At 36.8% G+C, this 14,341-nt stretch overlaps 1 protein-coding gene across 1 annotated transcript; it reads right to left on the bottom strand.

The window, feature by feature from the left end:
• Positions 1–6,975: 6,975 nt before the first annotated feature.
• LOC149807787 (serine/threonine-protein kinase mos-like) lies at positions 6,976–8,466 on the bottom strand. Its single transcript, XM_089945410.1, has one exon. The coding sequence runs from the start codon at positions 8,464–8,466 to the stop codon at positions 7,321–7,323; it is 1,146 nt and encodes a 381-aa protein (XP_089801536.1). The 3' UTR covers positions 6,976–7,320.
• Between the last annotated feature and the right edge of the window lie 5,875 nt (positions 8,467–14,341).

Here is a 14,341-nt window from a genome sequence, read left to right as displayed (position 1 = left end):
CACAAGCACTATCACACAAGAGAGGGTATGATGTAAATGAAGTGTATGTGTGTGAAATCACAAAAACATATTCAGCACACACCTATGGATATCATATCCAACAAACACTTTTTCATTACAATGCAACACACATCCCACCATCGATTACCCATTTTTAAATACTAACCAACATCAAGTTTTTGAGTACTATCCAACACCCTTTACATACCAACAAAAGTATCTTGTGTAGTATCCAAAAATCACACAACTACTATCCAACGTAAAAGGTAAGACGTAAATGTTGTGAGATAACACAAACAAACTATCCAACACTCAATTTGTATTACTATTCAACACTCACACCTACTTTTTAATTACATTAAAAACACACCCCCCATTATATCCAGTACCCACATTTTAAATGTTATTCAATAACCACTCTTTGAGTACTACACGACACTCCATACATACTTTCCAATATGCATAGTTTATGTCTAAATACCCACAGGCACTTTCCGACGAAAAGAGTATGATGCAAATCAAAAGGGGTGAAACTAGACAAATAAATATAATATCCAACACTCAATTTTTGATTACTATCCGACATCCATTTTTGAGTACTATCCAGTACCACATACATATAATCCAAAACGCCTTTAATTTCCAAAATCCGCACACTTACTATCCAACGAAAGGGATACGACGTAAAACATACTATCCAACAGACAAGTTTTTGAATACTATCACATGCTTTTTTATTAGAAGACCTACTTTTTGCGTAATATACAACTAAAAACTAAAACCAGGGCTTTAGTATGTGACTCCTATAATATTTTCGAATTTCTGTACAACTACATAGAAAAGGGATTTATTGTTGAGATAACATGGCTATTGAACTTCTGAACTCGGGGACATGTAGGTTGCGAGATTTGTGTGGTCATGTGACTAGCAATGCAGCTAGGTTGTACTAGATAAAATCTCATTAACACCGTAGCTTCGTCTCGTCTGTCAGCGGACTAAAGGTCTAGTGATTATGATACTCGTAATTTCTTAGAAAATAAATCAGTTCCCTATAAATTTCACGCAGGTATGACTAGATGTACTATCGTTTAAGTTTGCTTGGCCTGCGAGTAAGTGGCTACCCTAAGCACTGTGACGGCGAGTTCCAACTTTTCGAAAGGTAACTGACTCTGACGGCACATCCTAACATACATGTCTAAATATCACAACAGAAGTGGGAATGGCCAGACGACGATCGGATTAGGTCTTAGCATGGATTCTGGTTTTCCACGCCAAGTAAATTCTGTAAACCAGCTATTTTTAAAACATCGGTTTAGTTTGATATGTCTTTTTCCTTGCGAATGTTTCTTTTTCATTGGCTGCTGTTCTATTTCTAACCTCTGGTGGCTTTCAGGCATCCAATTAAATCCAGATGTTGACTTTGGAATTGAAAGTACCATGTGTCATCAGACATCACACAGACGCCGAGGAGATTTTAACCGGAGATACAAGCATCTATTGAACACAGACTACATGTTTGTTATTTATCTTATCAGCTCGTACCGATTCGCGAGTGCTCAACACAGATAATTCACCGTTATTTATTTTTCACTTGGTTCCTATCTTTCATATTGAATATCATGAAATATACAATTTGTAAATGAAATTTACTCTATATACTTACAAATCCAAATGGCCAAATAGACTGGCTACTTATTTTTCCCCAAGTCAGTCGCGAAATTGATGGCATCGGAACGGGGGCTGGTGGTAATTTCGCATGCTGCTGTTAACGTTATAGATTCAGATTTGACTTTCAAATATTTAATGGACTGTCATTTTTTCCATCGACGCACTCTACACTTGAGAACTAAAGAAAACGATAGCAACAATTTTCACAAAACTAACTCTATTTTGTAACACTTGCGATCAAAATAATTCATTAAATCTTCTAAAGAAAATCGAAGAAAACGCTGATGAAGAAAATGCACACAATATTGTCCATACACCATGGAATCTTATCCTTACTACCTCGCATTATTGATTTATACATATCATTTCTTTTCCTCAAGTCAATGATGTTGTCTTCCTAAGGAGGTAATCAATAGAAATCAAAATGTTCCACACTGTTATTCTTGTGAAAGTAGACGGCTACTCTGTGGGTTCCTGGTCGATGAGTGTCGTCTAATACTGTCGATGACAGGCTTGAACATCTGGCTTTCGATGGGTACGTTTATCTTCAGCACACGATCCACAGGAAAGAGTTAGACTGTAATGAAGTTCCCAGGTATCCATGTTTTCTGTTTTATATTTTCACATGTAATGATAAGTCATCAATTCACACCTGCTATTTTCCATGAAAAGTCTGTCAAGTAAGTCGATGAGTAACTGGTAGTCTCTGTAGGTGTCGATGCGTGTGGTTTCCAGAGAAATCAATGGTAATGTACGTCTTCCACTTTATCAAAATCTTCTCTTTGAGACGAGACGTCATGCCTCTTCCAGACACTCATCCAACTTTTCTTTGACTCATCATCAAACATTTGTCGTATTGTTTCTGACTAGGATGATCGATTTGACATCCATAACAATGTTCTCTCGGTATGCCTGCAATACATTCAGCCAAGTCAGTAGGAAAACAGGCGACCTTGACATGATATTTGCCGTTTTGTTTACTTATGTGACTGTGGTGGTGATTGTTCTGGATCAAATATACCCTCGTCGACTATCTCCATCTGTTCTTTATTTTCCATCCTTTTTCGTTTCTTCTTCTAATGGTCTAGGATCACTTCTTTCAAACTGTTGATTTCCAAAGTATTTTCAAATTCTGCATAAAAGACGATGTTTGCTGTATTTGTGAGTGCTACTGCAAACTGAAGTTCCACACAAAGTTAGCCCAATTTTATACGGTGGAAATGTTCTTCGTCGCTGCCATAGTCTGGAGTGAAATTAAATCAACAAGAACCATATCGTCATGCGTAATGGTCGTACGAAATGCCAAGGATGTTGTTGATACCTAACTTTCACGTGTCTTCAAACAGCCTGAAATAAAATCTCAAGTAATTTTTCTTGGCAAAGTTAGACTCGACATGTCTAGTAATTTTCTGGCTAATATTAGATTAAAATGGCCTGGTAAACAACGTCTGACCTTCTCAGCTGACTTCTATCTTGAACACGTCGAAAGGTTGTTAGCTCGAAAGGATATTTGGTTCAGGACCAAATTGCTGACTATGCTAGTGTTCAAATGTTTGGGTAGCTTTCCTTGGAAAAGGTGAAATTCGATCTTGCATCGGAATCCAGTGTCAATGGTGAAGATTTTCACTTCCACTTCCACTCGTTCCTTGAATATTTTGACGAGAAAAGTGATTAGGTCTCCAACCATATTCTTGACTTGAGTGGGATAATTAGTTATCGTTTTGCTCTGAATCTGACGGATGTAGTTTGCTAGGCTGATAAATCAACACCTCACCAATGATGATATTGATTTGCAGTTTAGGGGCTAATATCACCTATTCATTAAAATGTACACAATCTGCAGAAAATTTTGGCTGCACATGTCATTGTACATTTATACACTTACCGGTATTTCTCGCGGCTATGGAGCTACCTTCGGCTGAAGGGTTCTTTTGGTGGCATGTATATTATATTTCTGGAGCAAATCATGTGTTTGGTGACTTGTAAATCCATGTGGAATAGCACAGCCGTCTGTCATGTGTCTAGTTTGAATTTCGCGCTAAATACGGCTGTTACCAATTACCGGTACGTGTCTACACTGTATGCAGGTTTGTCCCGGAAAGCTTTGCATGCCGCAAAATTGCACATTAACATAAACAGGTGACATCAGACCAACATATCGTCCAGCGGTATCAACTCAGATTTGGAGGGTTAAATGGAGTAATGCAATACTCCAATTCAGTTTAAGGCGTACATCCACGCCATCAGATTCTGTCAACTATGTGTCGTTGAAGACGTCTTATGTGTCAGCTTTCCATACCATGGAAACATCCAGATGTGTTTTCCTCGTTGTTCCGTATATCAAGAGATTTTCCAGGTACGCTCGGTAAGGGTTAAGTATCCATGATGTTGATGACTAGTCTGTGATTCAAGTACAAATCCTTTTCGCTAAACAACGAATACATACCCGGGCATCTTCCCTTGATTCGGTGCTGTCCACTTTGACTTTCAAATAGAAGTGATTGCTACGCAGATCGATGTAATCTTCGGTTCGTCCTTTTATTACAGATTCCATTGGGGTTGATGAAGTCAAAGAAAGTCTTTTTTTTAATTAAAATCTTGCCTATATACAAATCAGTACTTAGCACCAAACTACTCTAACGATTTCGATAGTATACGTACCGTTCGAGGTTAACTCGAACAGTACAGCCCCATTTGAGGTCAGTCACTTTTAACAGTGTTACCATTTACTCCACAAATTAAACTTAAGACAATTTTAACACTTCATTTTCTATTTGTCGCCAGATGTAAACCTGTGGGCTAATACTGATTCCAGTATATCCCCAAGTGTCCCACACAACTGGTGTGGAAGTGAATCCAACCATTGGATCCGCGCGATACAGCTATTGTGGTGTATCCTTGGGCAAGTAACCGTACTCTAATTGCCCTGGCACTGAATAACCTACTTGGGTTTCTGTGCTGTAAAACACCAAATCAACGACCATTGTTGTCATTCTGATAACACAGTTTCGTTATCTGTGCAGATTATCTGTCGAGCCATTTTATTTACAACTTACTTAACATATCCAAACATGAACGGACGGGCAAGCTTTCAACTTCACTACTTTCTGGGAAAACAAAAATTGGAGAAACATGAGAATGCATACATACCTTTTACTTGTTCCGGAAACCTTTGCACCAGATTGATATGACGTGTTATACTAGCTTTTACCCATGTTCATTGGAAACAAAAAGGGAGAAAAATGTATTGTAAATTTTATTTCGTAAATAACTTGTAAAAAACGTTGAACATTCAAAAATATAAATTCAGTACATAGATAGGCACAAAACGATACCTATCTTCTTGTAGAAAAAAATTGCATCAAAAATGTATAAAATGTAAACGTGTATAAGAAAACAAAACCATATAAATATATGAAAAATGTAAATGTATATTGAAAAATTCTATACAAATCAACTGTACATAGAAAAAGTATTACTGTACAACATATAAACATACAAAACACCATGTATACATGTTAGAAAAAGACGATGCATATTGTACAATACTTGGTATAAAACTATACATCTATTTACACGAAGTAAAGGATGCAGTTAATGTAACTGCCTTGCACGTGCAGTGTTGTTAAACGATGACTATTCTCTTTAATTTGAAAACAAATTTAGTTCCTTGAAATAAATTACCTGAGCAGTATGACCGCCTATGAGTTGCAAACGTATATGGCTGAATGCCTGCAATTTCATACCCTCAGAGGGTCGTTGTGAACTCTTGGAACAACCAACCATAAAAGTTTAATCCAATGTTTAGTATGGTGCATGATTTTAGGATTGCTATCATGTGCGTAGCAAATCTGAAGAATGGATACTCATTAACCATACACCTTGGAAAAAATGAACGTTTTTGATTTTCACTATCGACGGCAGATACACAAATCACAGACTATTACGAGCATCTCCAACAAATATTATCTGCATAACATTGACACTTTAATATCTTTGCAAAGCAATAAACTCTACATATTTTCAATTAGATCTGTTGATTTTTATTAATTATGATTATATATATTTGGCTGACAATGCACAAGAGTAAAAGGTGCCCTTACCGTTTAGGTCTTACATTTCTTGTGTGTGTGTGTGTGTGAGAGAGAGAGAGAGAGAGAGAGAGAGAGAGAGAGAGAGATTATAAATAGTGTTAAAACTATTTGTAAAATAAAGAGCATTTGCCTTGCACTGAATCCAGCCAGTACTTGGAAATCAACATATATACAAACGAAGCCATTTTGGCAGTGTAAACACGTTGAGCAAGCTAACTTCGTCAAAACAAGAGTTCTGCGGAATAAGGTGTTTCGCCTGTGAATGGCTAATTCTGACGTGATTAGGCACACGACACAACAACTGCAAGAATATAGATGAAATGTAAGATGTATACTACTATTTGACTAAAGTTTCTGTTTGAAAATAAGGGTAACTATTTTGAGATTTTTCGGGTTACAATAGCATTGATGCTGTCCACATCAGAAAGGTTGAAATGCATGTCGCACAATTAACAGAAGAGAAGAAAATGTGTATCGTAACTATGCAAAATTAACTTAGTCGTACAGGTTTATAGGTGTTTTATAACAGGTACTGATTGCCACGTTGAGATCCACCGCTATTATTTCATATCCGACTCCTGGAGATCAAGACAGTGATTTATTTTGGGGATTATTCAGCATTGTTCTTGTCTAGATATATTTCAGAAAAAGTTTGGATTATATAAGATATGAGACCGGTGTGTGTATTTGACGTAATAAGGATATTTGATACACTCTCATTAAGCTGCAGCTTAAAAATAATAGTTACCTATTTCCGATACTCAAATCATTTGTTATATCTTTCATTCAGTACTGTTTTTAAAACAGTATCATTTAATTTAAAATATCGACACGCGTGTGCACATTGCTTAAGTTATCTAAAATATTATCATCTGACGAAGTAACAAATTACAAGTCAATGTGCATAATTGCCACTTGTTTTACGTTGATCTAATTAATAAGAAACAAAGAAACTTTACAAATACAAAGTTATGGTAATGCCGATATCTTATTGTTACAACTGTCACACTATGCTGCTACAATTACGACAGACAGACAGACAGACATATCGATAGACAGATAGATAGACAGACATACAGACAGACAGGGCCGGATTTAGACATGGTGAGGCTTTAAGCTATAAAAAGCTGTATAGATCCTATTCGGTAAGTGTTAAAAGAGAACTGGGCTTTAAAAAATATTCTTAAATTTTGATGCCCATTCAGACTGATGCTCTAAGCTGTAGCTTGTTTAGCTTATGCCTAAATCTGGCCCTGCGTTCAACTTCTGTATTTTGCAATGATTTTGGTAAGATTATTTCACTCTCTTCTACTTATCTGAGGTGTATTTGCTTGTAGCATTATTGAGTTATTTTAGTGCACAAGTAGAGATCTGGTCACTCTTGGAACAGACTTGAATTGGTTGTCGAAGAAAATTGGCTGCATTATAAATTGCTGAGCACTAAGACAGCCAAGGTTTCCTTACTTATATATTGTAGTAGATATGCACCCAAATGCATTCATACATAATGTCTTTTAACGTTTCAGTTACCGTAGGCAATACTTTCTATGTTCTGTCTCTACATGTATTCCTTCCATATATTAAGTAGTTGGTAAACTTCAATGGCCGAGGGTCTATCGCCGGCTCTTGCATTCCAACACTGGGAATACAAGTCCATGTAGCACAATTCAAAAGGGTTCGACTCGAGACCTTCTGGGTGCCTTGGCCTGGTCCCATACGCAACAACCCCGAAAATGACCACGTGCTGGTTTTCCCCACTGTATGGAGTTTTACGGCTAAGCATCTGCCATAACGTTATGCCATATGAAAATATATCGGCTCGTGATGTTGGCGCCTCGCCTCTTAGAAGTTCGGGGGCACGGTAGGCGTATGTACCTGTCAAAACCGATCTTTCAGTGGGACTCACAGTTCCAGTATCACATTCTAGTATATGAGAACATCCAAAGTCGCCAAGTTTGCAGTCGTCGTGAGGCGTTATAAGAATATTGGCAGGTTTAAGGTCCATATGAGCAATGCTGTTTTTGTGCGCGTACGCCAAAGCGTCAGCAATCTGTATGGCATACTTGAGCCTCCGATGTTCGTTCATACTGACTGTGTGGTCATCAATAAGCCCTTGTAAGCTCATGTTTCCAATATATTCCATGACAATCCATCCACCACTATCGAATTCTTCTACAGGTGTAACCGCTAGTATTTGAACGATATGAGGGTGATGAAAATGCATTACATGGAGTTCCGCTTTGAAACTTTCCAGCTGGGCCGCTGGATTTTTCGTAACTTTGTGCATCACTTTTACTGCTACTTGTTTGTCATTATACTGAGCCAAATATACGGAACCGAATCCGCCGGAGCCGATAATTTTGCCTAACTTGTAATCCTGCTTGTTAACGTTCTGAATTGTTTCTTTACACTCATTTACTGCGTTTCTGTAGTTAGCTTGTACTGTAAAGTGCTCACAGTTTCCATCACTGTTTTCATGCTTATGTCCTTGAATATTGCTTTGACTTTGAATCCTCTGTTTGTCCGATAGTTCGCGTCCACCAGCAATTACGCGCCAATTACTAGGTACAAATAAACTGCGAACCATACCCAACTTGCAATGTCTGGACAGAAATTCTTTCACTTTGCTAGATAGCTGTTTCCGGTGTGGAGTCCTAACAACGTGTTTACGCACATTGTTACTTAAAGCGTTTTTAGCAACCATATTATATTAGTTATAATTCCAGGTCACAAGAAATATCACATAAATTAAACGTTCAGAGCAAAAACACAGCCTACAAATTGTAATAGCAAATATCGTTTCGTAGTGTTGTCTCAGCAACGCACCATCTGAACTTCAACACGCTCTGTTCTAGTTTGATCGGATAGGCTCCGATTATTTAGAATATGAAAACAGTTTTACATTGTTACCGTAGTTACAGAAAAGCAAGTACATTTTGCACTGTACGATTATACATTGTCTAAAATCCAACCTCAATACCAAGGTCTTTTATTAGTAATATTCTTCAAGATTGACATGGTTACCAGTATATAAGTGTATACGGTGGCCAGGTGACCGTGTAATGCACGTGCACCGTGAGATCAACCTCACCCTATTAAAGTAATTAGTTCTAGGTGGTGGCATGTATCACTTTGACATTTAAGTTCTCATTGCTCAAGCCCAGATTACCATAATGCGAGCAGTACATACTGCTGGCGGTCGAATTGATGAAAGGGTCATGGGGGAAGGAGATGGCGAGGAAAAGGGAAGTAGATTAATTTCTTCATAATGATCGTAGATTTGCACTTTAAAGAAAATGCCATGCTTGTATCATGTGCGTGTGTTTTTAAAGAAAATGTCATGCTTGTATCATGTGCGTACGTTTTTAAAGAAAATGTCATGCTTGTATTATGTGCGTATGTTTATTCATAAAGTTCCAAGTTTAAGTTGCACTATTCATCCAAGTAAACTTCACGTGATCTGATTCCAGGACAGGAGTTCTGAAACGCCTGGCTGACCTAGTAAGTATAAAAGGCGGTTTAATGTGTGTATGATAATAAATATACTTATATGTATATATGTTTAACCGCATCTCTTTCGGTAATGTTTCCCTGGAAACATTGTCGGCGCGAGGGGAGGGTTGGGAGGGTATAGGGCGGCAGGCGAAATTCGGGATATTTGCTTTTTAATATATTTATTAGCTTTTACAGCTAAGTGTAGCGGAGGCAATCTTCACAAAACGTAAATTTAGTAGGTTTGTGTGTGCGTGTGTGTGACTTGCTTGACAACAGACATTAAAAATAATTGTTCTCCTTTAGCGCTGTAGAGGCGCCATTAAAGAACACTGTCCCCTGGCGCCTCCAACTCGTACCGCTACTGTCTAAAAATTAGATGGAAGTGTCTTCGATGTTTCAAAACACTGTAATTACGCGGTTTAGCACTTAGTGAAAAAGAAAACATTACCTTTAAAAGTATATAGTTCAGTCACAAAATGGGCACATTCTAGAATGAGTGCAGTCGTCGGACCTCCCCGTCAGAATTGAAGAGAACTGTGACCCCTATGTTTATTTGTTTTACACCTCTGTAGTTTGGTGTTCGTACGGATAAACTAAATAACTGAAATACCTAATCATGAGTTATTTCAAGTCCTTGGCATTACAAATGCTTATTTTTCATGCAGTCTCGTAAGTTTGCATCTTGAACATTATGAATAGTACCCGACCTCACGTCTTTGAGAGTGTTTAACTGGCACAATCACATTCCAACTGAGCTTTATTTATTTCCTTCAAACCGAACAAATTGCAATCCAAACATTGCTCCGATGGCGTAAAATTAAATCGTTAACGACGGATGCAATATTCAAACAATGCGATTTTTTTGTAGACGGAAAAGCCTAATGGACATCGTAAGGTGCATGATATAGACACGGATGGTGGCTCAGGTAAAAACAAAAGTTTTGTGTACAACGTGCAAGAGACCAAGTGCTATTAATAAGTTAAATTACAATAACCATACAAATCTACAGTGACAAAATTTTCTCAATAATAAAAATGTAAAGTAAGCAGAATATAGACTTTATATATTTCATTACCAAACAAAATAATAGTCTGAATAAAATAATGCTTTATTATATTTTTTTAAAATGCATAATTAAATATAATTTAAATTGTTAGAGCTTTGATTATATTAAAAGAGCAAGTAATTTAGACATTATTATTATTATTATTATTATTATTATAGACCACTCCGGTGGCCTAGTGGTTAGAGCGTCCGCCTCGGATGTGGGAGATCGTGGGTTCGATCCCTGGCCGAGTCATACCAAAGACTTACAAAAATGGTACTAACAGCTGCCTCGCTTGATTGTCAGTATTAAGAGGTTAGTGTTAGGACTGGTCGTCCTGGTGACAGGATAATGTGACTGGGTGGGACATCATGCTATATGTCTGCGGCATGATGCTCCGGTGCTAGACATCACTATAAACTGTCACATTGCAGACATCGTAGCAATATGACTGAAAAAATGTTAAAGCAAAGTTAAAACTCCACACACATATACACACATTATTATTATTATTATTATTATTATTAATTTTGGAGACGGAAAGAACCATATGCATGCAGACTCAAGGTACTAATTAAAATATTCAGATAACAATAATATAGATCTTAGCAGATCAATGATAAATACAAACAAAATTGTAAATAGTAGTGTAAAATAATGGTCAATATTCTGATCATAATTTTAAAATCAATAAATTGAATCAGATTTAGAAATAAAGGAAATATTTTAAGAATAACTTTTCTATTTATAAGATGTTCACACTTCAACTTAGGAATTTTTCGTTTTCGTTTTGCATTTTCAATAACGACAACACAACCATCACCGCCAATAATAATAATAATAATAATAATAATAATGACATCACATACTCAACTTTAATATTAATCAAAATGATGGCTAACTGCCATCTAAAGCTGAATTAAATATATTTCTATGGTTGGTAGACTTCTATTCATACTGAAATATTGTGGATCCTATGGAATGCTTATTACATAAGTTACAAAATGATACAACCTGTAAATTATATGACATAATGAGGATTTAGAGAACTTTGTGACCGGAGTTTAATATCCTTTCATTGTAGTTTTAGTCATTAAAGTTGCAGGTATCGATCATGGTGTATACAGTATATATAAGCGTCACAATGGCACGTTTTTAAAAAAAATAAAACTATTAGTCATTATTTTGACTATTATATCTGTTTTTATTTGTATTCATCATTCATTTTAGTACAAAGAATTATTGTTGTTTTTGTTGTAGGGTTTAACGCCATTTTTCAGCACACCATAGGCTGTACATGGCGGCCAGTATTAATGGTGGAGGAAGAACCCGGGAAAGAACCACCGACCCATGAGAAGCTACTGGCAAGCTTTCTCACATACCCACATTAACCGAATCTGAGACTCCAACCCACGCAGACAGAGGTGAGATGGTAGTGATCCATAACGGAGAGCGCTTTAGACCACTCGGCCACTCGGCCACTAGGGGCCCTAAAAATTATTGTCATCTGACTATTTTAATTATCACTTTAAATATAGTCAAATCACTAATATTTGTTAACGAAACTCTACCATATATTCACCCCCGCCCCCAAATGAAGTCCATAATCTGCTTGCATTAAATTTGTATCATTCAGATAATTTTTCATAGTAGTTTCGTCGTCTTTGATGTAATGTTAACAGCTATAGAGGATGGTATCTTGCACGTTGTCTTATGTTATGTGTTTAAGTTCGAATAAACAGTAACACACGAAAGAGTAAAAACAACAAGCTTTGGAAAATATAGTAATTTATTTCCCTGGGAAAATTCTGTAAAAATGAAAAAAAATATTCACTTACGGTTTTAAGAATCAAATAAAAAAATAATCAAAGACTAATCCACGAATACAATTTTAGAAGTCCTAATAATAAAATGTTCTAATAATTTCAAGTTCGAGTCCCGGTGAAGAATCCAAGATGGAAGACGATGACGTACCCTGACCAAAACCAATCATTTTACTCTAAGAAATTAAAAAAAATTGGTTATATCTTAAATCACGTAGTCCCATAGTGACTCGACAACAACCAATCATTTTAAAATAAAAAATAGAACTTATTTACGTGAGCGCTACTAATTTTGAATCAAAGTCAGGATATAGGTAAACATTTGGTGTTTATTAAAATGAACAGTCAAGGTCAAACTATTATTTATTGAACAAGTATGAATTCCTAGCAAACATTATTTTGACATTTAGTGAAATTTTAAAAGAATAAAACGATTTTAAAACTTACATACCATTAAATCAGATATAATTAAATCAAATATACATAACACTTCCCCCCCCCATAAAGAAAAAGAAAGACTTATATGCTAAAGCTTTCTTTTATTTACCACAGACTAATTATACAAGAGGTTAAAAAGAACTAAATAAAGCCCACACCTCAGTGATGAAGCCCTCTGCTTTTTCCAACGGTACATCGGACTTGAAATCTTTAAACTTCACCGTGTACATGTAAGCCGTCGTTCTAAATTTTCTAGAGAAGCGCTTTTCCGTCCTCGAATGTGGTAGTACTTTTCAGGGTTTACTAATGGTGGTGAACTTTGGCTAGGTCTAGATTCTCTGGGTCTGAATTCTGGCTCACTCATGTCATCTTCAAAATCACTGGCTTGAATTTGTGCCAAGACTTCAGCAACTGTACGAGGCAATAAATCATGTTTCTGTCTCTTACTTTCTTCTCCTTTCTTCACGAAATGATGCGATCGTTTCATCTTGACTGCGAAAAGTCAATTGACTAAATTTTAAACGTCATTGGTCACTTTATATCCATGTCAAACCAGGGTATATATAAAGGGTGTGTGTCTTCCCTTCCAATATTCATTTCACTCTCAAACTGAGCAGACGATGGAAGAGCCCACACAGTTCAAACTTCTGATCAGAGCTTTGCGAGGTGTTATAAGAAATTTTCTTGAGACAAGCCGACGGACTACTCCCCCTCCTTTCGAGATAAAAGTCAAGATACTTGCTATATCTGTAAGAAGAAAGGTCATTGGTCTTCAGAGTGTCCAGATCGTCAAAAAAGCAAGACAGGTGTCAGAACAGATAAAAGTCAAGATATCTGTTATCACTGTCAAGAAAAAAGACATTGGTATTCAGAATACCATAAGAAACAACATGAGCAAGAGGAAGAGGGGGGTTCCGAACAGAAAGAAGATGTACCATCCCTAAAGAAAGAACCCAAACACGTGTAGGAAGAGAAAAAAGAGAAGAAAAGAAGACGTGGAGAAAGTGAAGAGGAAGAGGAGGAAAAAAACTGTGAAAGTGAAGAAATTAAAACAACAGAGTTTACAAAGACACAGAAGAATTCTATGAACTGTTTAAAGTCTTGCGTTGTGTTGTGAATTGGATTGTAAAATTTGTACCAGAATAGACCAGGCATAAAACGTAAGTATCTCTTAGTTTTGATTCTTTAGAATATGGACGTACACTCACGCACTCGCGCACGTACATCATGGGTGAAAAAGGGTTTTTGAGTTTTAATTGATTTGGGCAACTGAAATACCGTTTGGCTTTCACTATTATCCTTCTCTCCTAGGCCTTGTTTCTTCTCTGATGATTCTTCCTGTCGTTTCCTTCTTGCCTCTTCTTCTTCTCGCTGTTGCTGTTGAAGGAGAAAAGCTTGTTCTACTTCTTTCTGCTGTTGTAAAAATTTATCCAATTCTTCTCTGTCTCTGTTTAAAATTCTCGACGTGTGGTAAAGAAGGAAAAGGTGGCGAAGGTACTGGTACCGGAACAAATTCTTGAGAAGAACAGACGCTAGCGCATCTATATAGGGAATGTGACGTCATAGTCCGCTCTCTTCGGATCGGAAGACTGTCCCTGTGTTGTGATTGAATTTTGTAAAGCTTGTTTGGATTGGTGAATAAACTCAATCCGTTTCGATCTGCACTTCCCTTATAAATAATTGCAGTTCACTGCATTCCCTTCACCTTTTCTCGTCACAAGATGTGGACAAACGTAGAATCATCTACTCTCGTATCGTCAATGTTGTTCCATACGGA

Source organism: Sinohyriopsis cumingii, chromosome 1 (assembly GCF_028554795.1).
Source record: "Sinohyriopsis cumingii isolate HCF-2022 chromosome 1, ASM2855479v2, whole genome shotgun sequence".
NCBI classification, from domain to species: Eukaryota; Metazoa; Mollusca; class Bivalvia; order Unionida; family Unionidae; genus Sinohyriopsis; species Sinohyriopsis cumingii.
The sequence above is the reverse complement of the archived record's forward strand: the minus strand, read 5'-3'. Positions and strand labels throughout refer to the sequence as shown.

Excerpts from the sequence above, each read along its gene's own strand:
- LOC149807787 (XM_089945410.1), bottom strand. The coding sequence starts at position 8,466 with ATGGTTGCTAAAAACGCTTTAAGTAACAATGTGCGTAAACACGTTGTT.